Here is a 25,560-nt window from a genome sequence, read left to right on the forward strand (position 1 = left end):
TATAATGCATTATAGTGTGATTATAAGTCACTGGTCATTGGATGCTTTAAGTAAAGTAGAATAAATAGCATTACATATATGCAAGAACAACACAAAAGGTTTCTGCCTACACCTACAGAAATGTAATTACTTCAAACTTTACACCTAATGACCACATTATCATTATGTATTAATACTATAGCAATTATAATGCCATGATCCTTGAAAAGAAAAATGTCTGTGAGTGTCCAGAAATTATGAAATATTATAATAAGTGACCTTATAAGCCATTATAAAATGCTTTCTAATGTGTTATTGTTATTAAGCACTATTAGTATTCATCATATACTATCTTACACTATTATATTTGCTACTATTGTTATTGTTACTACTTGCACTGTATCTCTTTCTGTCTCTCCTCTGTCTCTCCCTCTCTCTCTCTTCTTTCCCCCGACACAGTCGAGTCAGAAGGCCGCCACCCTAGAGCCTAGGGTCTGCCTGACGTTTCTTCCAGTTAAGAGGGAGTTTTTCGTTGCCACTGTCGCAAAATTGCTTGCTCAGGGTGGGATGTCGGGTCTCTTCTCTACATATAAAGTGTCTTGAGACAACTCGTTGTGATTTGAAACTTTACAAAAATTGAATTGAATTGAATTGAAAATTCTCATAGCTATAATTATACTGTGTTATAAGCAGATTATAATGCCTTATAAGTATGTTTATAATGCATTATAGACATGGGATGCATAACAAGAGAGATGGGGGGGCGGTGAATATCCCTTTATTATGGGTGGTGGGGTCACACTTTCTTTTGCAAAAATGGTCAAGCAGTGAGCACAAACTATGATATATTCAAAACATGAACAGAGTTGGATGCTTTTATTATTAGTTTCTACTGCTGTGAAGCCGAGCATGTTTAGCCTGTGTAACGATGATTCTGTGTTCTCTAACATTTCAGCTAACACCCCTGATGTCATTGTTGTTAAAGAAAACCATAGAGAGGTGTTCATTCTCGAGGTCGGCTGTACTTTTGATTACAGCTTAGAGAGGAAGCCTTCCTAACCAAAGTGCTAAATATCATCAGCTAGAGCAGACCATCTCTCAGCTAGGCTGCAGATGTAAACTTTTGGAAACTTTGGAAGCCTAGGGCACGTGCACAAGTTGGTTGTGAGGGGCCTTCAAATGGCCGGCCTGTCCAAAAGGAGGGCTAAACAATTAGCACGATACTGCTCAACATCAGCTATTATAGGGAGCCGCTCAATTTGGACGAGGCGTTGTTTCCTTTACCCATGATTGTTGTCCGCTGTGTTCGACGAGTATGCCATCTTTTGTTTTTTAAGTAACAATGCTCTACCTTACATGCACTTTGTAACTGGCTGTTTTCCCATTATCTGACTGCACTGGCAGTGTTTATGTCCTTCGTACATCTTGTACTTCTGTTTATGTGGACGTAAATAAATATTTCAAATGCGTATGTGTGTGTGTGTGTGCGCGTGCGTGCGTGCATGTGTGCGTGCGTGCGCACTCGCGTGTGGAGGGGAGAACATAGGGAGAGAGAGGTAGACACTAGACAGAAATACGTAAAGGGAAAAATATCAATCATTATTAAAAGTGGAGAGTCTGGAGACACATGTAATAGTGGAAAGGTAAACGGTTCAAATGCCAGAGTCATTTGGTCTGTTTCATGCATTGTTAAATTAAATTAAAGTTAAATTAGAGTTTATTTCAGTAACACGACCAGAGCCTTGTTACAATGTACAGTAGTACTAGTCCAATACCTACATTTTCACAATGTCCTACAAAAACACAGAGAGCAAGATGACAGTAGGCCTACATCTGGGAGTTCACACACCCCAGAAGTTCCTCGCCAAACACCATGGCCAGTCTTTGCCTCTAAAATTGTCACACCATGAATTTTGCAGGTTGTAGCCTACAGATATAATATAATGTTGACATCAACCACCAAGGAGCTTCAGGTAATACAGATGAACCTTAACCCTTTATTGATCGTCTGAGGTGAAGGAGTCAGAGCAGCAACAGAGCAGCAGTAGTGAGAGTAAAACTGCAGAAACAATGATTGATTTAAACACACATATATGTATACAGTGTGTTTATTTATTTATTTAGCGAATATGCAACCTGCCCTGACCTGCACTACAGGTTGTGCCATAATGTTGTGAGAGGATGCATGCTTCAAAAGAACAGACCTACAACCTAACAATACATCACATCCCAACATATATTTAAAAAAAATTACCGTATGTGATAACTTCCTAATATGGAGTCAGCCCCCCCCTCCTGCATAGATGTCTGATATCATTTATCAACTAAGATGGCTCCTTTGAAAATGTGTTTCCGTTCAACTAACAGCTTCTCTGCGTATGAATATATGTGCATGTCGACCAAAATGTTTGCCACAAACTGCAACTAAAAGGTTTTTCCTCCTGTAGTATGAGTCCTCATGTGTCTTATTAGATTATTTCTGTCACCAAAGCTTGTGCTACAAACTTTACAAGCAAATGGCTTTTCCCCTGTATGAGTCATCATGGGGAAAACCGGCTTCGAATGCTATCAATGCATTGAATGGGAGATTATCACGTTTTATCAGACCTTTGAATGGGCGAAGTAGGCGACCTACTTACCTACCCGCGATTTATCAGACCATTCATTCAGGAGCTACTGACCTACTTGGAGGCGGAGCAGTCCCCACAACAATATTTACGATTCTGTGCCTATCGGTACATAACTCGAACGGCGCTGAGTAGGCACAGGCGAACGTCAAACCGTTCAGGACGGCAACTCGGTCGCCTTAACTCCCTCGGTGGTCCTTCACGGGGTGACAGTTCGCCTGTGACTGCGCGCCTCCGTCATGGTCCGAAACCAAAAGCGAAACCTAAACTGAACTATTAAGTCATGTCAGTTGGTAGGTCAGTATGTCTTGATAACACCCAATGAATGGTCACCCAATCTCCCATTCAATGCATTGATAGCATTCGAATCAGGTGGTGTTTTTAGACTATTTGACTGAACAAAGCCTTTGCTACAAACTTTACATGTTAAGGGTTTTCCCTTGTATGAATCCTCATGTGTATTTTTAGACTATTTGAACGACCGAAGCCTTTGCTACAAACTTTACATGTAAAGGGTTTTTCCCCTGTATGAGTCTTCATGTGTGTTTTTAGATTATTTCTATGACCAAAGCATTTGCTACAAACTTTACAAGCAAATTTATTTTCCCCTGTATGAGTCTTCATGTGTGTTTTTAGATTATATGACTGAACAAATCCTTTGCTACAAACTTTACATGTAAAGGGTTTTTCCCCTGTATGAGTCCTCATGTGTCTTTTTAGATCATTTGACTGAACAAATCCTTTGCTACAAACTTTACATGTAAAGGGTTTTTCCCCTGTATGAGTCATCATGTGTCTTTTTAGATCATTTGAGTGACCAAAGCCTTTGCTACAAACATTACATGTAAAGGGTCTTTCCCCTGTATGAGTCATCATGTGTGATTTTAGGTGTCCCTTTCCAACATATCCTTGGCCACAAACTGTACAAAGAAATGGCTTTTCCCCTGTATGAGTCCTCATGTGTGTTTTTAGATTATGTGACTGAACAAATCCTTTGCTACAAACTTTACATGTAAAGGGTTTTCCCCCTGTATGAGTCCTCATGTGTCTTTTTAGATCATTTGACTGAACAAATCCTTTGCTACAAACTTTACATGTAAAGGGTTTTTCCCCTGTATGAGTCCTCATGTGTGTTTTTAGATCATTTCTATGACCAAAGCTTTTGTTACAAACTTCACAAGCAAATGGCTTTTCCCCTGTATGAGTCATCAGGTGTATTTTTAGACTATTTAAGTGAACAAAGCCTTTGCTACAAACATTACAGGTAAAGGGTTTTTCACCTGTATGAGTCCTCATGTGTGTTCTTAGATTATTTTTGACACCAAAGTTTTTGCTACAAACCTTACAAGCAAAGGGTTTTTCCCCTGTATGAGTCCTCATGTGTGTTTTTAGATTATTTAACTGAACAAATCCTTTGTTACAAACTTTACATGTAAAGGGTTTTTCCCCTGTATGAGTCATCATGTGTCTTTTTAGATATTTTGAGTGACCAAAGCCTTTGCTACAAACTTTACATGTAAACGGTTTTTCCCCTGTATGAGTCCTCATGTGTATCTTTAGACTATTTGAGAGACCAAAGTCTTCGTTACAAACTTTACATGTAAAGGGTCTTTCCCCTGTATGAGTCATCATGTGTGATTTTAGGTGTCCCTTTCCAACATATCCTTGGCCACAAACTTTACAAAGAAATGCCTTTCCCCCTGTGTGAGTCCTCATGTGTGTTTTTAGATGATCTGACCGAACATATCCTTTGCTACAAACTTTACATGTAAAGGGTTTTTCCCCTGTATGAGTCCTCATATGCGTCATCAGATTTCCCTTTAGTGTAAATAGTTTGTCACAGACTGTACAACTAAAACTTTTCTTCCCTGTGTGACTCTGCATGGAGTGAGTTTCTTTCGATGATTTGAGGTCCTTGGACATCTTGTTTCTCAAAGACAATCGCTGTCCTTCCACATGTTGTGTCTTGTGTGACTTCAGTGTATTTAATAGTGACTGATCTACACTGGTCTCCCATTCATCACTGTCTTCAGTGATGTCAGATTCAGAACAGTGTGAAGAGAGGTGCTGATCATCACTAGTTGGTAGTGATGCTCCACAATCCTCACAAAGAGGCTCTGTGTCTCTCTTTTCGCCATCATCATTTTCACTTTTCACTGCTAGTAATGTCAGCATTGGCCTATTAACCTCTTCTGGTCTTTGAAGTTGCTCCTCTGTTTCTTCTTTAATGTATGGAGGCTCTGGTTCCTCCCGGATCAGACTGGGGCTCCTCTCCTCTTCAAGGGAAACCTCTCTACACAGAGGGAGGTGCTGGACGTCTAGGGAAAAGATCAAATGAAAGCAACCATGACATATTTTAACTTAAAATGTTTTCATTATTACCGTACCTCTGTTTCATAGGTGTGGTGGAGTAATCTACACTGTAAATAAAGCATAGATCTTTCTTAAGCACCTGCTGGTCATATATATGATTCAGGCAGCTGGATTCTACCCCCACAATCTTGCTAGCCCCCCCTCACAACCCTGTTAAGGGCATTTTTCTAACATCAAGGTTTCCATACCAACAAATGGCAGCAAAGGAAATAACAGACTTTACGAAAGCTCTGTAGAACAAAATCATCAATGACTTATCCACCTGAAATTTGGCTAGCTTCCTTAAACAGAAGAGGCACTGCTGACCTTTCTTACACACCATTTCAGTATTAAAATGAAATTTCAGACGATTGTCAATAATGGAGCCGAGATATTTATAAGTGGTTACCAAATCCACTGTCTGGCCATTTATGACACTACTCTGAGGCGCTGGTGAAGATCGTCTAAAATCAATGCACATGTCTTTAGTCTTTGTGACATTAAGTTGTAGAAATGCCTCTTCACACCAGGAAACAAAGTCATCTACAACTGGGCCATGACTAGCCTCACTATCACTCAGAAGACTGACAATCAGTCTGTTGTCATGTTGACTCCTACACTCATTAGTATACAGGATATACAAGAGTGGGGAAAGTTTACAACCTTGGGGTGAGCCGGTGGATGATGTTAGTTCTCAAGACAATTTCCCACTCACCCGTACCCTCTGGGTTCTGTTTGTGAGGAAATCAAGAGCTCAACCAATAATACCTGAATCTAAGGCAAAGTTGAAAAAAAAAAAAAAACTCATTTTCCAACTAGTAGGTGTGGCTGAATGGCGTTAAAGGCTGATGAGAAGTCAACAAAAAAGCAGCTGAGCAAGCTCACAATGTATCATAATGCATTGTGAGCTTGTAGATTTGCTATTTTCAAAACCACTGTTTGACACATGAGTAACACAGATGTTTGCTGATGTCACTGCTGTGTTGATGATTGAAGTTTACTTTTGATTTGCTGCTTTTATATTTTTTATATTTATTGTATTTCTTTTAATTAACCTAATGAGTAGTATTCGGTAGTCTGTCAGCCAAATGGCTGTGCTGTGTGTTGTAATGTCCTTCTTGTGGTCATGGACCTGTGTAACCTAAAACCACCTCTTAGCCAGTTATTTATTGTAAAAGAGACTCATGTCTCAATTAGTTTTACTGGTTAAATAAAGGTTATAATAATGAATATGTGCTATTTGTTATCGTGCAGGGATTTATTCAGCTGGCACCATGAGGAACTGGCGGCCCCTGGAGGCACTTTTATGAAAGTGGCCTATCCTTACAGTCCATTGTGACTGCAAGGCAGGGTGTGATGGATGAAGCTAATACAGATTTAGCTAATTAATAGCATCATTTGAAAATAAAAACGTTTATAAAATGCTATGATTATATTTGAACTGATATGAAAAACATAGGGACACCAGGTTGAAAGTGGTTAATAAATGTATGGTTGCAGACAAGAAAACACATATGTCACATGTACTGTAGATGGAAGTCCATGAATGAGATGGACTCAGTGTTGATCTGTAATCAGATTAATCTGCAAAAAATGTTCATAGTTGGGGAAAACATGCATAAAAGAACAGAATTTGAGGTTAAATGTGAACACTAGTGTGTGACAATTGTCATCCCCTGAGACCCTAAATTACGTCCCTTATCTTAAGCATTACAAATGTCATGATTTCTATTTTCAAAAACAATGTTTATCCTTTTTCTTTTTTCAGTCTTGGTGAATCGTGCTCCCATGCAGCTGCTGTCCTATTCAAACTCGAGGCTTGCATTAGGTTACAATTAAACAAAGTGGCCTGCACAAGCCAGGCCTGTGAGTGGAATAGGGTGTGTGTGAAGAAGATAGAGCCTACCCTTGTTGCAGAGACTACTTTCTACAAGCACACCTCAGTAAACTGGAAAAGAAAAGGCCTAATGCCCAAAGCCAGCGCCTCACAGCAGCAGGCGTTTCTGAAAACACTGGCTGACAAAGCACCTGATGCTGTAGGTTTGAATAGCTTCAAAGACTTCTCCAAATCAGCTAAGAAGCCATGGTTCTTCAGCCAGCATGTAGTGACGGCAGATGAGGTAGAGGAGGTGGAGAGAGCAACCATCCTACAGGCATCATGTGACCGGTGGCATGATGAGCGCGTTGGTCGCATTACAGCCTCCATAGCGCACCGTGTCCTGAGAACGTCTGCAAACCCTAATAAGACGTTTGTCAGTGAAATCTGTCAGAGAAGACACAGGCCGCTGGATAAGCCATGGCTCGTTTGGGGGCGAAAGCATGAAAAAGATGCCATTGAAACATATAGCCATGCTGTTGGAGGTGGAAGCTTAACACACAACCTCTCTACCAAAACACACATCACTGATGAAGTAAAAAAACAACATGTGAACCTGGTAATTAGCAAGGCTGGTTTCCGAATATGCCAGCCAAAGCCATTCATGGGAGTTTCCTGTGATGGCTATGTGTCCTGCGATTGCTGTGGTGAGGGTGTGCTGGAAGCCAAATGTCCCTACAAATGGGCAATGACTCCTGTTGGGTACCAGCAGTGGCCTGTTCAGAAAGGTGGACACCTGGACAGTCTCTCCACTTTGTCTCTCCACTTTGAATAGCAAACATAGCTACTACACAAGTAAGTTTCAAGAGGCTTGCATTGCATGTACTGTAATTGTATACAGTATCTACCAAATATACTACACTAACCATGCAGTACAAGTCAAAGTGGAGGCCAAACTGAAATAGTAGGGCAGTGTAGAGGCTCCGTGAGCACCCCAATCTCCCATCTCTGTAACCTGTTTTTTTTAGGACCCTTGTCTAGTTAAGATTTCTTCTTGTTGCCCTGGTCAACTAATGCCCCATGGGGTTCATTTGGTGACCATTTTAAATCGATGTCCACAGGAGTGGCGTTTTCATATCTGAACCAGACAACATACAAAGACAAATAAACCCACTTTTTCATAGATTGTTTACACCAGGAATCTAATGGAAAGGTCACTGACATGGTGAAACCATTCTTTATTGGTGAAAAACACACATATCAAATTCTGGCTTACATTTAGGCATAACTTTCTTAAATAATCAAAACATAATTTCACTGATCAGTATCATCCATCTCAACCTCTTCCCTCTTATCATCATCATCATCATCATCAAATATTGTTAGGATGATCAGATGAGCCATGCAGGAACGATGGTCTAAGGACCTTGTTATCTCCTAACCAATCAGAGTGCAGAGGGGTGTCGCTCTAAATTTGGTGACGTCAGCGTGCTCCGTGAACAGGCCGGGGGGGGGGGGGGAGGGGAGGGGAGGCGGGGACATAGATTGGTGAAGCAATAGGAAGCCCTGCACGAATCCGTGCGGCTGAGTTTGGATCCGCCCTTAAAGACCATCGATTGGGCTCGTTCTCTCAGTCTAGTACAGCCCTGACCACTGAATACATGGTACCCAAGCAGGGGGCTACAGTATGGCTGCCCAAGAGAGGTTGCTAGCTCTGTGACATTTACCAGCTGAAAGTGCCTGCCTGTGCAAGTGTCAAGGTAGATGAGCAGGTTGATGTCGTCATCAACATCAACAATCATTCTTGGCAAATCTGCTAACACAAGAACTCAGCAAAGCTATCTAGGTATTGATCAATCAACTCACTTCTCAATCTAATGCCACAAGTTTATGAGCTGTTCCTTCCACGATGAGAGCAGCTTTTTGGAATCAAGAGTGGTCTTGATTCCATCAAGGCGCAGTAGAGGCTGAGGCGTGGACCAGCTTGCTTGCCCCCATGCCAGGACACACTCATCCCCCACATCCAGTGGGTGAACTATAGAGTGACCTGTTACAAGCGAGCAGCTGAGCCAATCTTTTGGAGGCCTAAATCCTATGATGATGGTCAGGGGTGGCAGAAGACGGAAGGAGGGATTTTGGAGCCTGTCTGGTCTTGTGGGCCAATTCTGCCCCTATCTCTCATTGACCTGTTGGCTGCTGGTGTCATCAGTGGTGATGATGATGATGAGAGGGAAGAGGATGAGGTGGAGTTTGATGATGAGATGGATGATACTGATCAGTGAAATTGTGTTTTGATTATTTAAGAAAGTTATATTATGCCTAAATGTAAGCCAGAATTTGATATTTGTGTGCTTTCACCAATAAAGAATGGTTGTACCATGTCAGTGGCCATTCCATTAGATTCCTGGTGTAAACATTCTATGAAAAAGTGGGTTTATTTGTCTTTGTACATTGTCTGGTTCAGATATGAAAAGGCCACTCCTGTGGACATCGATTTAAAATGGTCACCAAATGAACCCCATGGGGCATTAGTTAACCTGGGCGACAAGAAGAAATCTTAACTAGACACCATAAGGGTCCTAAAAAACATGGGGTAAGAATACACCTTAAGTATTTAATACAAGGATTAATATAGATGTGATTTTCGGTTAGTTTTTTGCAGTTTCTGTCCTGAAATAGTCAAGACCTGCTTGAATCTAACCACTTTAATGAATTCCTTGGGTCCAAATGATATAGAAAAATTGGTTCATTTGTCTCTGTAGGTTGTTTACTTCAAGAGTTATGGTATTTTCTGTTATCTCCATTTTATGGTTTGATTGGGAATAGGTGTCAGAAAGGGTTAAAATGAACCCCATGGGCCATTATTTGACCAGGGCAACAAGTAGAAATCATAACACCTCTCATCATAACACCAACTAATTTTCTGCTAGTTTTTGGCTGTTTATGTCCTGAAATAGTCAAGATGTGCTTAAATCTTTATAATAAAGTTATGGTATTCTCTGTTATCTCCATGTTATGGTTTGGGTTGGGGGTAGGTGTCAGAAAGGGTTAAAAATAAACCCCATGGGACATTAGTTGACCAGGGCAACAAGTAGAAATCATAACACCTTTAGGGTCCTAAAAAAAACAGGTTACAGAGATGTGTTTTTGGGGTGCTCACGGAGCCTCTAAACTGCCCTACTAAAAGGGAGCCCTGTTATTTACAGAAACATTACTTATTGCATGTACAATTTGTATTTATTTGTCAGGTCCAGATGCAGATGTTCGTCACTCAGCGGGCATATGCTGACTTCATAACATGAACTCCTCAGGACTGCGTGATATTCAGGGTCCCAAGAGATGAGGAGTTCATCAGTACTGCTGTCAGTGTGATGGAAACATCAACATATTTCTCCCAAACTTCAGGAGCTGAAAGATGCACAGGTATGTGGTTTCATTTTCTATCAGTTTCTAAAAATGAACACACAAATGTCATTATTAATGTCACCTACATATTTTATTTGTAATTACATGTTTTCTTTTACTTGCCGATGACAAGGTTCACATATGGTTGGTTGACTTTGAGTGATATGTGTTTGAGGCCATTTGTCAATGGCAACTTTTTCATGCTTTCTCCCCCAATTGAGTGTCCTGTGTCTTCGCTAACAGATTTCACTGACAAACGTCTTATTAGGGTTTGCAGAAGTTCTCAGGACACGGTGTGCTATGGCTGTAATGTGACCAACTCGCTCATCATGCCACCGGCCTGTAGGATGGTTGCTCTCTCTACCTAATCTGCGGTCACTACATGCTGGCTGAAGAACCATGGCTTCTTAGCTGGTTTGGAGAAGTCTTTGAAACTATTCAAACTCACAGCATCAGGTGCTTTGTCAGCCAGCGTTTTCAAAACCACCTTCTGCTGTGAAGCGCTGGCTTTGGGCCTTTTCTTTTCCTGTTTACTGAGGTGTTGTGCTTGTAAAAAGTAGTCTATGCAACAAGGTCAGGCTCTATCTTTTTCACACACGGGTAGGCTATATCTTCTTCACACACACCCTATTCCACTCACAGGCCTGGCTTGTGCGTGCCACTTTGCATTGGCAATTGGCATTGACATTTTCAACTCTAATCTTTGCTTCTGGGGATTCTACAAATTTCTTCTAAATCCTAACAGTGTTTTGAAAAACTAATGTTGCTATAATGTAAGTGGTTCTCAAACTTTGCTCATGTCAAGGACCCCCAAAATCATATGTATTTGGCCACGGACCCCCATCTAAAAATATGTTGTTCCAGGGACCCCCCAGAAGCACAGATTGGAGTTAAAATGTTCACTTTAAAACAAAAAGAAAAAGCAGAAAAAAACAGCAGATCTACAAGCTCATAGCGCGGCACTCAGTGCCGCAGTTACTGTATGAGCTTGTATATCTTCTATTTTTGAATAGCCTAAGAAATCTTAAAATGACACAGATGCGTTCCCGGTCTTCATGGGTTAAATATATGCATTAGTTGTATGAAATTGAACAGAATAATTAAACCTTAACATAATGAATGTACACATTTCTCTTAAGGACACATGGCCAGGCATTAGCGGTGCAACTAGTGTCACATCGGGCAGCAGAAAGGGCAGCAGAGGTGGTAGCAGAGGTCGTGGCAGAGGGGGCAGCAGAGGTGCTGGCACATCGGGCAGCAGAGGTGGTGGCAGAGGGGGCAGCAGAGGTGCTGGCACATTAGGTAGCAGAGGGGGTGGCACTGCCAGCTGCAGCACAGCAGACGGATGCCCAGCAGCAGAGCAGCACTGAAGTTTCAGAGACCTGGCGATCAACACATGGTACAGTCAGAATGAGTACTTTGTACAAACCCAATTCCAAAAATGTTGGACGTTGTGGAAAATCTGAATAAAACGAAATGCGATCATTTTCTAATCCTTTTTTGACCTTTTACCTTATAAACTTTATCTTTGTAAATATATGCTAATTCTGAATTTGATGCCATCAATACCTTTCAAACAAAGTTGGGACAGGGGCCGCAAAAGACCAGGAATATTACACAGGTTATTTGGAAACAAGTGATAGTGTCATGTTCTCGATAATTAACACATTTTATACTATTCACATTCTCCACAATGTCCCAATGGGAATTGGGCTTGTAGGTTACATTCCAGGTGCATGCTTCTGCTGAAGCTGGGAATTTTGCCCAGATATTAAATTGTCACATTTAATATATACTTACATTAAGATTTAATCAGTGTACATGATGCTTCTAGAGATGTTGACTAATGCCCCACAGACATGTACAATGCGGTCGATTAAAGCTTCTCCTATCTCCTGTCTCTCATCTGTCAGTCTCTTCACCAGTCGCAGTGGAAGTGGACCATCCAGTATGTGGTACCGATTCTTCAAGACACCGATCACTCTCTCTGCAAATAACCCCAAAAAAAGTCGGTTGGCACTAGAAACTGTAATCTTCTATGTATCGTTACTTTTGGTTGGAAACCTTGTATGTCCAAAACCGTTTCTTTTTCATTATCATTTAAAAAACATTTTAAAATAGTGAACACTGCCCCACATAGTGAATACTGCCCCACAGATGAAAGGTTCTTGAACTTTATGATGTTATATTGCACATTTGTTAAGTTGCACATGTGTTATGTTGATGTGACAACTATTGTGATTAATTGCTCTTTTAGTAGTTACTGTTACTATTGCTGATAAAGTGTACTTGTCTATGCTGTAGCATATGCACTTGTTTTTCTACAGCTACATGGCTTATTGCACATTTATAAGCCTCATTGCACTATGTACCCTTTTCTCCCAGCCCTTAATGTGCAATCCTGTTGTGTATACTGCTGTAGACTGTTAATTTGTTTACAATAAAACTATTAACATCTAATGTCATTCCTTAAACATAATGTATATGTAATGGTGAACTGACTGCTGACACAGTAATACTTACCAATAATAATAATTAATACTTACCAATGTGAATTCTGACGTTTGAAGTCAAACGAGAATGTGCCACATCTTCGGCTGAGAGTTGTTTTCGTCCCCTTGTGAAAGATGGCGTTATTAGTTCTGCACCAAGAACTGCAAATTCATCCTTCAAAGTGAAGCCTCTGTCTGCAAGAATCTTAAACACAACACAACACATGTTACTGCACTGAATAAGAATCATCTTTATTGTGACAAGTGTAAAACAGTGGGTGAAATTAGTTTCTGTGCAAGCGCCATCCTTTTTGTTGTTTTCCAGAAAGAAAGTAAAGAGGGGGGGTGAATCCAAAGAAACAAAAATGTGAAACAAAAATGTATCTACAGATTTCCACATAGCATATCCATCCATGCAGTATGTACTGTATGTATGTATGAGGTTTAGAGAAAAGGTGCATGAGCATAGCAGCTAATACTGTTGATGATAAAGAGTAGACATTAACACATTGACAACGTAGATCTACGCGAACCGATTTGAAGCCGCCACGTGCCAATCGCGTAGATCTACGTTTTTTTTTTTCAATTTCACCCAAAGACCAAGGAGATATGATTAGTTGAAGATCTAGACTCCTATGCACTTCCTTGTTAACTTAAAACTTAAAAAGTCTGTATTTCGGCTCCTGAGTACTTTTTTTTTTCCAATGAAAAACTCTGGCACTGGCTAAAAAAATATGAAAATACCTCTAGCAGTTAATGTGTTAAGGTGCAATGTCTGTATCATGAACAGCATACTCAACATAATCAACAGTGTACATGAGATGAACATAGAAAGTTAAATTCTTACCTGATCTCCTGCATGGTGGTAGTTCTTAGACAAGAAGCCTGAGTTCCTTACAATGTGAACATCTGATGCTCTCCCACCCCAGCCTTTGGAGAGATAAGTGATCTGACCAGCAGGATGACATGCGATGAAATACTTAACTGTTGTCCAGTTTTTGTAGTTGGAGTAAGTTGTTGCTCTGTGAGGAAAGAATGGGGGAGAAAAAAAAGTAATACTGATATGTTAAATATGTGCATGTCTTTCCTTATGGAAAGGATCAAAGGAGTAGCGCACATCCGACCTCTCTGAAGACAGGTGCTGGCCGAAGTGAACTTAGATCAAATAACAATGAATAGAGCTGCACACTGTATTCACTCTACTTGTATTTATTTTAACATCAGTAACGTTTCGAGCCCATACTCTTCATCAGACTGATGAACGTTAATGATGTTAAAATAAAATAAATACAACTAGAGCAAATACAGTGTGCGGTTCTATTATTTTTTATGACATAAGCAAGATCAGTATTACTCAAAAAGTGAAGGAAAAAACAACAGTTTCAATGCACTATAACTAACATGGATTGCTGTTAGAAGGAACAAATCTGACCTTGTTTTTAGCTTCTTTGACTGTTCAATTCGAATCTCAAAGCAGTCAATGATGGAAGTCAGTCTAGGGTACTGCAGAAGAACTTGAGCTGGTATTGTGTTCCTGATACACTCTCTATCAGGCCAGGCAATCAAAAACGCCAGTTTAGCGTACATTACATCCAGCCATCGGGAGAAGATGTCAAGATAGGTAGTTTCTGCCAGGCCCAAAACACGACACAACAAACTGTTTGACGGGTTCTGTCGCAGTTTCACCAAAGTAACAAAGAGCTGATCCTCTGTTGGCAGCTTGAACTGTGCATGTGCCCTCTTCTTTACAAATTGAACCAGGAATTGATGCAGGGACTCAAACAGTGTCCATGACAGGCCTGTCATGGTTTTACATGCAGTGTCATCATCTCTCACACAGTTTGCTGAGAATCTCAGCTGTTCCACCTGCCTGGCCAATTCATCCCTCTCCTTCCTGGCCTCATCCCTCTCTCTCCTTAGATTGTAGATCTCCTCATGAAGCTGTTTCTCCAAATTGTGTGCACCATCTTGAAGAGGGACTGGGGCTTCTGAATGGGTCAATTCTTCAGGTTGTGTTTGATGCTCTGGAGAAGACACTGGGGTTTCTTGCTGGGCTGTGGGAGTGGGTGTGACAGCTTTAGGCGGAGACACAAATACATGCTCACGTTTCCTCTTGCGGTTCACCCTTTCTACTTTAGATGCTGCAGATGATTGTGAAGTTCTTCTATTGGGGAACAGCGAGGGTGTGTAGTCTGGATGTGTTTCATCCTCATGTTTCAAACCTACGGAAAGACAGGTTTTAAAACATGGTAATGAAAACGGAGCTTAAGCAGTACATTTAGCTAAACAGTAGCCGCAAGCAACTTAGATGCCATCATTAGCATCTAAGTTGCTTGCTACACCAGTGGTTCTCAAACCTTTTCATGATGAGGACCCCCAAATTGACACTTATTAGCCCACGGAGCCCCATTTGAAAAGATATGCATGCCAGGGATCCCCATAAGAGAACATTGTTATGGCTCCAGCAGTGATTCTCAACCATTTTAATTTCAAGGACCCCCAATATGTTTGACATGCATCAGGACTATGGACTCCCCATTGAATGGTATTTCTAGCTCTGGTACCCCAATTTATATAATAAAATCAATGTTAATTTAACTCTGAGAGAGTACAAATGGAACCAAAGGGTCCATTTGGTTACAAATAGAACCAAATGGGTACAAATTGAGTACAAATGGAACCAATCTCTCAGAGTTACAAACCCTTAAGGGTTTGTAAAAGGGTTTGTAACTAGTTAGGAACCAAATGGACCCTTAAGGGTTTGTAACTCTGAGTGATTGGTTCCATTTGTGCTCAATTCTCAGTTCTATTTGTAACCAAATGGACCCGTAAGGGTTTGTAACTCTGAGAGATTGGTTCCATTTGTACTCAATTCTCAATTCTCAGTTCTATTTGTAACCAAATGGACCCGTAAGAGTCCATTTGGTTACAAATAGAACCTAGTTTGAGAATCAATGATCCACACAGTCAAATCCCCAGTGTTAGTGGTAATGGAAGCTAACATTGTTATGTTTTCTGTTGTACAACCGTGTTGTGGGGAAAGCTAAGCTAAAGCCACACCTTAAACAAACAGCACTTTATAATAAGCAGCTTTACATATAATAAGCAAACGTAACTTTAAAAATAACCAAGAGCATCAATAAGGTTATATTTGTCACTCATACAGTACAAGAAGCAAACTTACCGGTAACAAAGTGGAGACTGCATACGTAAACATGCGGTGTTGCAGGGTTCCACAGGCCGCCAGATTTATCCTCTCTGCGGATGGCTTGCAGCCACTTTGTCCTTCGAATGGGTTCTGTGTCTTTCCTTGGCAAACATATAAACTTTAATTCTGGATTTTTCACCTTATTCGATGTGCAGAACGTCACACAGCAGCTTTTCGGCATTGTCGCTCGTTATTTGTATGGAATAGTTTCCCCCGACCTAAAACCGGATGTGACGTTTATGGGCGTTATTCTCTATCTCCGTGTCGATGTATACGGTGGACCAGTGCGCAGGGAAACCGGGGTTTTGGTCTGCCTTCAGCCTTTCACTTCCGGTGGTGCGACTATGTTTTCATTCCCACTAACAATATTTCTACACGGAACACTAACACCACTTCTCCCAGAGAACATGGATCGTTTTGGTTATAAGCCCACATCTTTCCGTGGTTTTGTCTGCTCCGAGGACGCTATTGTTAAATGAGTTTTGGTTTGTTTCTAGTGGGGAAGGATCGGTGGACACGTAAATCCCGCCCACTACATTTGATTGGGTAAAGCGCGGCCTGCTTCCTGATCTGAAGGCACGCCCACTTGTAGGCCAGTGCGTACGCGATATGACGAACCCCCCCGACAGATTCAAACGCAGAGCAGAATCTGTTCTTGAGAGATTAGTGCAGTCCAGACAACCCTGTAGAGACAGACAGGCATCGTCATTCCTCCAGTCCTTTACCCGGATAGTCTGTACCTTTTCCCTTTTCAGCACTGTGCGATATACAGGGATGAGATGCACACAGTTGTGGTCAGATCCGCGAGCCAACAGTTGTCACAATCATGATATTTTTGTTGGAAGATTAATTGTCATACAAATAATTGCAATTAACGCTTTAGTTATGCTTTTGACATTGAACATTGGAACATACAGTATAAATTAAAAAAACAATCTTCGAATTTTACGATTTCATAAGCAAAAATTGCACAGGGCATATATAACAAATAACTAGAAAATGACTGACAATGACCAGGACCAAAATATATATTTTTTTTTTTACTGAGGACAAAATAGGCCATACTTAAAAGGTAGGGTATTTGATAGATTTGGGTTAAAAGAAAACGTTTTTGTTTTGTTAAAAGGTTCAACCAATATATTGTAATAGTAATCATTGCTATAGAGGTTTTTCAGTAACAGGGGTCTCTCCAGCTCTTATAAATAAAATACATTTTCAGGATAAAATTTGTATCCTGCCTTGAAAATGCATTTTCTGTTTACTAAAGAGCTATTTAACACGTATTCTTATTTTTTTTAAATCACTAAAATATCAAGCCTACCTTTAATCATTTTATACTTTCAAAAATGTTTAGAAATACTGGAAATTTACAAGCTCTTGTGGGCTTGTAGATCAGCTATTTCCGGTATTTTTGTAAATGTTTGAAAAAGTATTAACATTTTTGGACACGGAAACGATGATGGCTTTTATTCAAAAATAATTGTGATTATCTAACAATAATTGCAATCAGGGTGTAATAATTGACTTGAAATTGTGTGCACAACTCAAGTGTCAACAAGTAGCTTCTTTACCTGGTGCACGGTTCAGAAGAGTTCATAAAAACAGAAGAATCACCCAAATTTAGAACATGGGAAAGTTCTAAAGTTCTCCTTTAGGTACCAGTTATTTAAACAAGCACAGACATACTGTATACATACAATAAACACCTTCAAATGTAAACTTGACTTTGTTTCTGAACCTACACCCATCTGACCTAGCAGCCTCTATGGGCTGATTGTTTTAGTCTTGTTAGATAAGTACTCATAAAGTTATTATTTGTATTTGTTTTTACCTGAGAGAGTGTTGCACCAGGTCTTATTATGTAGTAATGTCAACGCGTCAGCCTCCTCATCCTGTTCCTCTTTAATCTGTGGAGGTTGTGGTTCCTCCTGGACCAGACTGGGGCTCCTCTCCTCATGTTGTGGAGGTTGTGGTTCAGAGGAAACCTCTTTACACACAGACAGAAGGAGGACAGATGAGGTACAGTAGCATCAGCACTAGCCCTAGAGGGGCTGTGATATTACATACAGTACATTTCATGGATTCCATTCCATATACACAGCCATAGATCTCTCCCTTCTGTGTCGTTGAGTCATCGCGAAGGCATTAACAGGAGAGCTTGTTGGAGAGCTCTGTTTGTACTCACCCAATAATGAATTGCTACAAATTGAGATATTTACATTTTAAGGTTCTGGTAGAAAATGTGTATTTAGTAGAATATCGCCACTTTCCCACGGACCACATCTCCAACAGTGAGCACATACAGTGTATGGTATATGGGGCACACACCAGAGAAGTGGTTCTCACACATTTTCATGTCAAGGACCCCCAAATTGATGAAATATTATGTGCCAGATTTTCCAAACATTTTCAAAAATCCAGATCTACAAAGCTCATGACGGGGACTGAAAAACCAAAGTATAAAACAGGGTTAATGTGGTTGAACTGATTGTGATGCTATATATTAACTAATTTTACTGGGGACCCCCAGGAACCTCTTCAAGGACCCCAGGGGGTTCCCGGACCCCAGTTTGAGAACTGGGGCCTATTATAGTCAATGAGTGATCTATGTGTTATGGAATACATTAAATGTATGTAATATCACAGCCATTCTATGGCTACATCAGCACCACAGTGTTGAACTTAATGAAAACATGTGTTTCTGAAGCGTGAACCAACCTGCTCTGTGTAGTTTGATGTTTGGCTGTAAAATCACATCCAGCAGTTTGTTTTGTTTTTCCAGCAGAGTTTCTAGTTTCTCTATCTCTCTCTGGAAGAGGTTGCACATGAACTCTGCAGCCGCACTGAGGCGCTCCAACACAAACACTTTGACATTAAGCTTCACACTACAAACATGAACACCACACTGTTTTTCCAAAACACACAATATCTCCTCTCCCACCGACGTCAGGTGATCATTTATCGACAGCCGTACAGACTCCATTTCACATATTATACCTCCTTTATGCGACATTTTTCACCAGGTTCCTACATTGATGATCCAATTTCCACCATTACGTTGCAAATAAACAACTACACGCATTTACTTCCGGGTCAACTTGTTACAAGTATGAGCAACAAAGGATCAAGGCAGTGTTGCCTTTCGCCGCCTGGTGGAGGAGGTGTGTAACTAGAAGGGCTGGTATTGCACAGCGCGTGGGATTGCGACACGTTGAGAGATTCTCACAGCTTCAGTGCATCTGTGGTTGGACTTTGTGTGGAATGTTTATAGACGTATCTATTATTGAACTGTTGTTATGGATACCAGAGTGAAACAGGAGTCATGCAGTTTCACCTTGAGGCCACAAGAGAGAAGCTGAAGTCTGACTCAACCTCCATGATGACCCAACACTGCAAAATGTGAAGAAATAAGCACAGATGATGTTGATGTAACCTGTTCAGTTTTAGACAGTGGTGGACAGTTTGCCAAAAATATTTTAATTAAAATGTAAAATTATGAAAACAATAACTATCAAACAAATGTACGTGTTTACATATTTTGTCAGCTTTAGTTGCTATTACTTTGCAGATTTATATTACTAGTCCTTTATTGCGCTGATCAGAGCAATGGTCACCGAGTTATGACCATTTGAAATGTTGCTGCCAGTGCCACAACAAATAGCATCTTTAACCCCACACCGCCTGTTAACCAGTAACTGATTCAACCACTTGAACCCCAGCATCCTTATTCTGGGGGGAACATTAGCCAAAAATAACTGCGTTGCATTTGTGATGCATTGTGAGCTTGTAGATCTGCTATTCGTGGCGAAGAGATTCTCTAGTTCTCTAGTAGCAGCAGTGCTTAGATAATTTGTTATGATGGAGAATGTTATTTAATTATGAAAACGAATGTAATCATGTGTGAATTACGGCACATATGTTGGTGCTTCATAATGCCAGACCAGTGAATGGCTGAGCTGTTGGCGGCAGCGCTCAGCTGAAAAGTTGAGACGCCATTTGTATCCCTGTTGGTGTATTATAATTTCATGATAATAAATGAAGAACCTGTTGGGTAACACTTAATATGCTATGCTATTGTCTATAATGCTTCATAACAATAATCATAACACATTATAATGCATTTTATAATGACTTATAAGGTCATTGTAATCGGCTTATAAAACTGTATAAGTACTGTTATGAGGACTCATAAGTACTCATAATGCAATTGTATCACCTTATAAAGCCTTTTATAATGACTTATAGGTCAAGTATCATACTACTTCATAATTGCAGGTCACTCAGACCTTTTCTGTTGGCCAGGATCTTGTTTCATAATAACTCTCATACTGTAGTTGTAATACATTGTAATAATTATACAATGCATTACAACTGTTATAATATAGTGCATTATAGTGTGATTATATAGTGTCACTGGTCATTGGGTGCTTTAAGTAAAGTAGAATAAATAGCATTACATAATATGTGCAAGAACAACACAAAAGGTTTCTGCCTAAACCTTCAGAAATGTAATTACTTCAAACTTTACACCTAATGACCACATTATCATTATGTATTAATACTATGGCAATTATAATACCATATGATCCTTGAAAAGAAAAATGTCTGTGAGTGTCCAGCAATTATGCAATATTATAACAAGTGACCTTATAAACTATTATAAAATGCTTTACGTGTTATTGTTATAAAGCACTATTAGTATTCATGTGTTCTCATAGCTATAAATATACTGTGTTATAAGCAGATTATAATGCCTTATAAGTATGTTTATGATGCATTAAGACATGGGATGCATAACAAGAGATATGGGGGGGTGAATATCCCTTTATTATGGGGGGTGGGGTCACACTTTCTTTTGCAAAAATGGTCAAGCAGTGAGCACAGTCATTCTGTATTTGTTTTGGATGAATGACTGTCTAACAACTATGAAACCTGAACAGAGTTGGATGCTTTTATTATTAAAAGTGGAGACTAATGTAAAAGTGGAAAAGTAAACGGTTCAAATGCCAGAGTCATAACAACTGGTCTGTTTCATGCATTGTTTAATTAAATGAAAGTTAAATTAGAGTTTATTTCAGTAACACGACCAGAGCCTTGTTGCAATGTACTGTAGCACTGGTCAAAAACCTACCTTTTCACAATGTCCTACGAAAACACAGAGAGAGCGATGACAGTAGTGAGAGTAAAACGGCAGAAACAATGATTGATTGAAACACACATATATGTATAGTGTGTTTATTTATTTATTTATAGAATATGCAACCTGCCCTGACCTGCACTACAGGTTGTGCCATAATGTTGTGAGAGGATGCATGCTTCAAAAGAACAGATCTAAAACCTAACAATACATCACATCCCAACATATATAATTATGTTTTACCTTATGTGATAACTTCCTAATATGGAGTCAGCCCCCCCCCCTCCTGCATCCCTGCATACATGTCTGATATCATTTATCAAAATGTGTTTCCGTTCAACTAACAGCTTCTCTGCGTATGATTATATGTGCATGTCGACCAAAATGTTTGCCACAAACTGCAACTAAAAGTTTTTTCCTCCTGTAGTATGGGTCATCATGTGTCTTTTTAGACTATTTGAGTGAACAAAGCCTTTGCTACAAACATTACATGTAAAGGGTTTTTCCCCTGTATGAGTCCTCATGTGTGTTTTTAGATTATTTCTGTCACCAAAGCATTTGCTACAAACTTTACAAGCAAATGGCTTTTCCCCTGTATGAGTCCTCATGTGTTTTTTTAGATCATTTGACTGAACAAATCCTTTGCTACAAACTTTACATGTAAAGGGTCTTTCCCCTGTATGAGTCATCATGTGTGTTTTTAGGTGTCCCTCTTGAACATATCCGTGGCCACAAACTGTACAAAGAAATGGCTTTTCCCCTGTATGGGTCCTCATGTGTATTTTTAGACTACTTGACTGAATAAATCCTTTGCTACAAACTTTACATGTAAAGCGTTTTTCCCCTGTATGAGTCCTCATGTGTGTGTTTAGATTATTTGAGTGAACAAAGCCTTTGCTACAAACATTACATGTAAAGGGTCTTTCCCCTGTATGAGTCATCATGTGTGTTTTTAGGTGTCCCTCTTGAACATATCCTTGGCCACAAACTGTACAAAGAAATGGCTTTTCCCCTGTATGGGTCCTCATGTGTATTTTTAGACTATTTGACTTATCATATTCTTTGCTACAAACTTTACATGTAAAGGGTTTTCCCCCTGTATGAGTCCTCATGTGTGTTTTTAGATTATTTGACTGAACAAATCCTTTGCTACAAACTTTACATGTAAAGGGTTTTTCCCCTGTATGAGTCCTCATGTGTCTTTTTAGATCATTTGAGTGAACAAAGCCTTTGCTACAAACATTACATGTAAAGGGTCTTTCCCCTGTATGAGTCATCATGTGTGATTTTAGGTTTCCCTTTCCAACATATCCTTGGCCACAAACTGTACAAAGAAATGGCTTTTCCCCTGTATGAGTCCTCATGTGCGTCATCAGATTTCCGTTTAGTGTAAACAGTTTGTCACAGACTGTACAACTAAAACTTTTCTTCCCTGTGTGACTCTGCATGGAGTGAGTTTCTTTCGATGATTTGAGGTCCTTGGACATCTTGTTTCTCAAAGACAATCGCTGTCCTTCCACATGTTGTGTCTTCAGTGTATTTAATAGTGACTGATCTACACTGGTCTCCCATTCATCACTGTCTTCAGTGATGTCAGATTCAGAACAGTGTGAAGAGAGGTGCTGATCATCACTAGTTGGTAGTGATGCTCCACAGCCCTCTACATCAGCTTGTGTTTTCATGTGTTCCGTTGAGGTGCTGGCTAGAGGCTCTGTGTCTCTCTTTTCGCCATCATCATTTTCACTTTTCACTGCTAGTAATGTCAGCATTGGCCTATTAACCTCTTCTGGTCTTTGAAGTTGCTCCTCTGTTTCTTCTTTAATGTATGGAGGCTCTGGTTCCTCCCGGATCAGACTGGGATTCCTCTCCTCTTCAAGGGAAACCTCTCTACACAGAGGGAGGTGCTGGACGTCTAGGGAAAAGATCACATGAAAGCAACAATGACATATTTTAACTTAAAATGTTTTCATTAAGTGTTACCGTACCTCTGTTTCATAGGTGTGGTGGAATAATCTACACTGTAAACAAACCATAGATCTTTCTTAAGCATCTGCTGGTCATATATATGATTCAGACAGCTGGATTCTACCCCCACAATCTTGCTAGCCCCCCCTCACAACCCTGTTAAGGGCATTTTTCTAACACCAAGGTTTCCATACCAACAAATGGCAGCAAAGGAAATAACAGACTCTACGAAAGCTCTGTAGAACAAAATCATCAATGACTTATCCACCTGAAATGTGGCTAGCTTCCTTAAACAGAAGAGGCACTGCTGACCTTTCTTACACACCATTTCAGTATTAAAATGAAATTTCAGACGATTGTCAATAATGGAGCCGAGATATTTATAAGTGGTTACCAAATCCACTGTCTGGCCATTTATGACACTACTCTGAGGAGCTGGTGGCGATCGTCTAAAATCAATGCACATGTCTTTAGTCTTTGCGACATTAAGTTGTAGAAATGCCTCTTCACACCAGGAAACAAAGTAATCTACAACTGGGCCATGACTAGCCTCACTATCAGAAGAATCATCTGCAAATGTAACAATGTGTCTGTTGTCATGTTGACTCCTACAATCATTAGTATACAGGATATACAAGAGTGGGGAAAGTACACAACGTTTGGGTGAGCCGGTGGATGATGTTAGTTCTCAAGACAATTTCCCATTCACCCATTCCCTCTGGGTTCTGTTTGTGAGGAAATCAAGAACCAAACCAACAATACCTGAATCTAAGCCAAAGTCGTTAACTCATTTTTCAACTAGTATGTGTGGCTGAATGGTGTTAAAGGCTGATGAGAAGTCAACAAAAAGCAGCTTTTTGTTGACTTCTCATCAGCCTTTAACAAGCAGCTAACTTCCAGGTGTGTAAATAGAAGGTTCAATAAGGTGATGGTAGCATCGGACACTCCTCTCTTAGCCCTGTATGCAAATTGCAGCTAAAAAATAGGGCCTAGAGTAGCTGTTCTGCACAGAAAGTAAGCAGACGGTCACCTATGTTGTCTGGGCCTGGACTCTTCTTAGGTTTACACCTTTTAAAACACATGATCACACTATGTTCATCAAAGGAGAGATCATGAACCTTGGACTTCACCAACCCCTTCCTAAACTCAGAACGTTGCTCTTTGAAATCATGCACATCAAATCTGGGATAGAACTCATCAAATTCCTCTGCTAACTGCAGATCTGAATTTTTGCCACTAAGTTGTATGTTAGTCCTACCCTCTTCTTTAAGTCCTACAATAGTTTTCATACTACTCCAGGCAGAGCCCACATTATTCATCCTGAGCAGATTTTCTATTTTGTCTTTATACCTAATTTTTCCAGCCCTAATATCTCGTTTGATCTCTTTCTCTATATTGCGCATCTCTATAAGGTTCCCCTCTTTAAATGCCCTTTCCTTTTTGTGCAATAGCCCTTTAAGCGACTAAGATACCCATGGCTTGCTGTTAGGATACTTCTTAACAGTTTTACAGGGATCACCGTATTCTCACAATAGGATATCCAGCTACACATAACATCAGTAAGTTCATCAATGTCATTACATGACTCTTTAAACATATCCCAATCAGTGCAGTCCAGACAACCCTGTAGAGACAGACAGGCATCGTCATTCCTCCAGTCCTATACCCGGATAGTCTGTGCGATATACATGGATGAGATGCACACAGTTGCGGTCAGATCCGCGAGCCTACAGTTGTCACAATCATGATATTTTTGTTGGAAGATTAATTGTCATACAAATAATTGCAATTAACGCTTTAGTTATGCTTTTCAAATTGAAAATTGGAACATACAGTATAAATAAAATAAAGAAATCTTCGAATTTTAAGATTTTATAAGCAAAAATTGCACAGGGCAGATATAACAAATAACTAGAAAATGACTGACAATGACCAGCACCAAAATATATATTTTTTTTTTACTGAGGACAAAATAGGCCTTACTTAAAGGTAGGGTATTTGATAGATTTGGGTTAAAAGAAAACGTTTTTGTTTTGTTAAAAGGTTCAACCAATATATTGTGATAGTAATCATTGCTATAGAGGTTTTTCAGTAACAGGGGTCTCTCCAGCTCTTATAAATAAAATACATTTTCAGGATAACATTTGTATCCTGCCTTGAAAATGCATTTTCTGTTTACTAAAGAGCTGGAGATACAGGGACACCCATGTTACTGAACAAACATGCTATAGCAATGAGTGCTATCAGAATATAGAGCTATTTAACACTTATTCTTATTTTAAAAAATCACTAAAATATCAAGCCTACCTTTAATAATTTTGTACTTTCAAAAATGTTTAAAAATACTGGAAATCTACAAGCTCTTGTGGGCTTGTAGATCAGCTATTTCTGGTATTTTTGTAAATGTTTGAAAAAGTATTAACATTTTTCGACACGGAAACGATGATGGCTTTTATTCAAAAATAATTGTGATTATCTAACAATAATTTCAATCAGGGTGTAATAATTGACTTGAAATTGTGTGCACAACTCAAGTGTCAACAAGTAGCTTCTTTACGCGGTGCACGGTTCAGAAGAGT

General features: G+C 39.8%; 1 protein-coding gene across 1 annotated transcript in view; it reads right to left on the minus strand.

Moving 5' to 3' along the window:
• Positions 1–11,477: 11,477 nt before the first annotated feature.
• Positions 11,478–25,560, minus strand: part of LOC308095462 (uncharacterized protein) — a gene marked incomplete at both ends in the record, with an annotated part of 42,626 nt that continues 28,543 nt past the window's right edge. Inside the window, 5 exons of the mRNA XM_080442520.1 lie at positions 11,478–11,561; positions 12,742–12,876; positions 13,519–13,693; positions 14,104–14,893; positions 15,856–15,980. Coding sequence (XP_080298646.1) covers positions 11,478–11,561; positions 12,742–12,876; positions 13,519–13,693; positions 14,104–14,893; positions 15,856–15,980 — 1,309 coding nt within the window. The remainder of the gene's footprint in view (positions 11,562–12,741; positions 12,877–13,518; positions 13,694–14,103; positions 14,894–15,855; positions 15,981–25,560) is intronic.

Source organism: Gymnoscopelus braueri (genome assembly GCF_963280865.1).
Source record: "Gymnoscopelus braueri genome assembly, chromosome: 11".
Lineage (NCBI taxonomy): Eukaryota > Metazoa > Chordata > Actinopteri > Myctophiformes > Myctophidae > Gymnoscopelus > Gymnoscopelus braueri.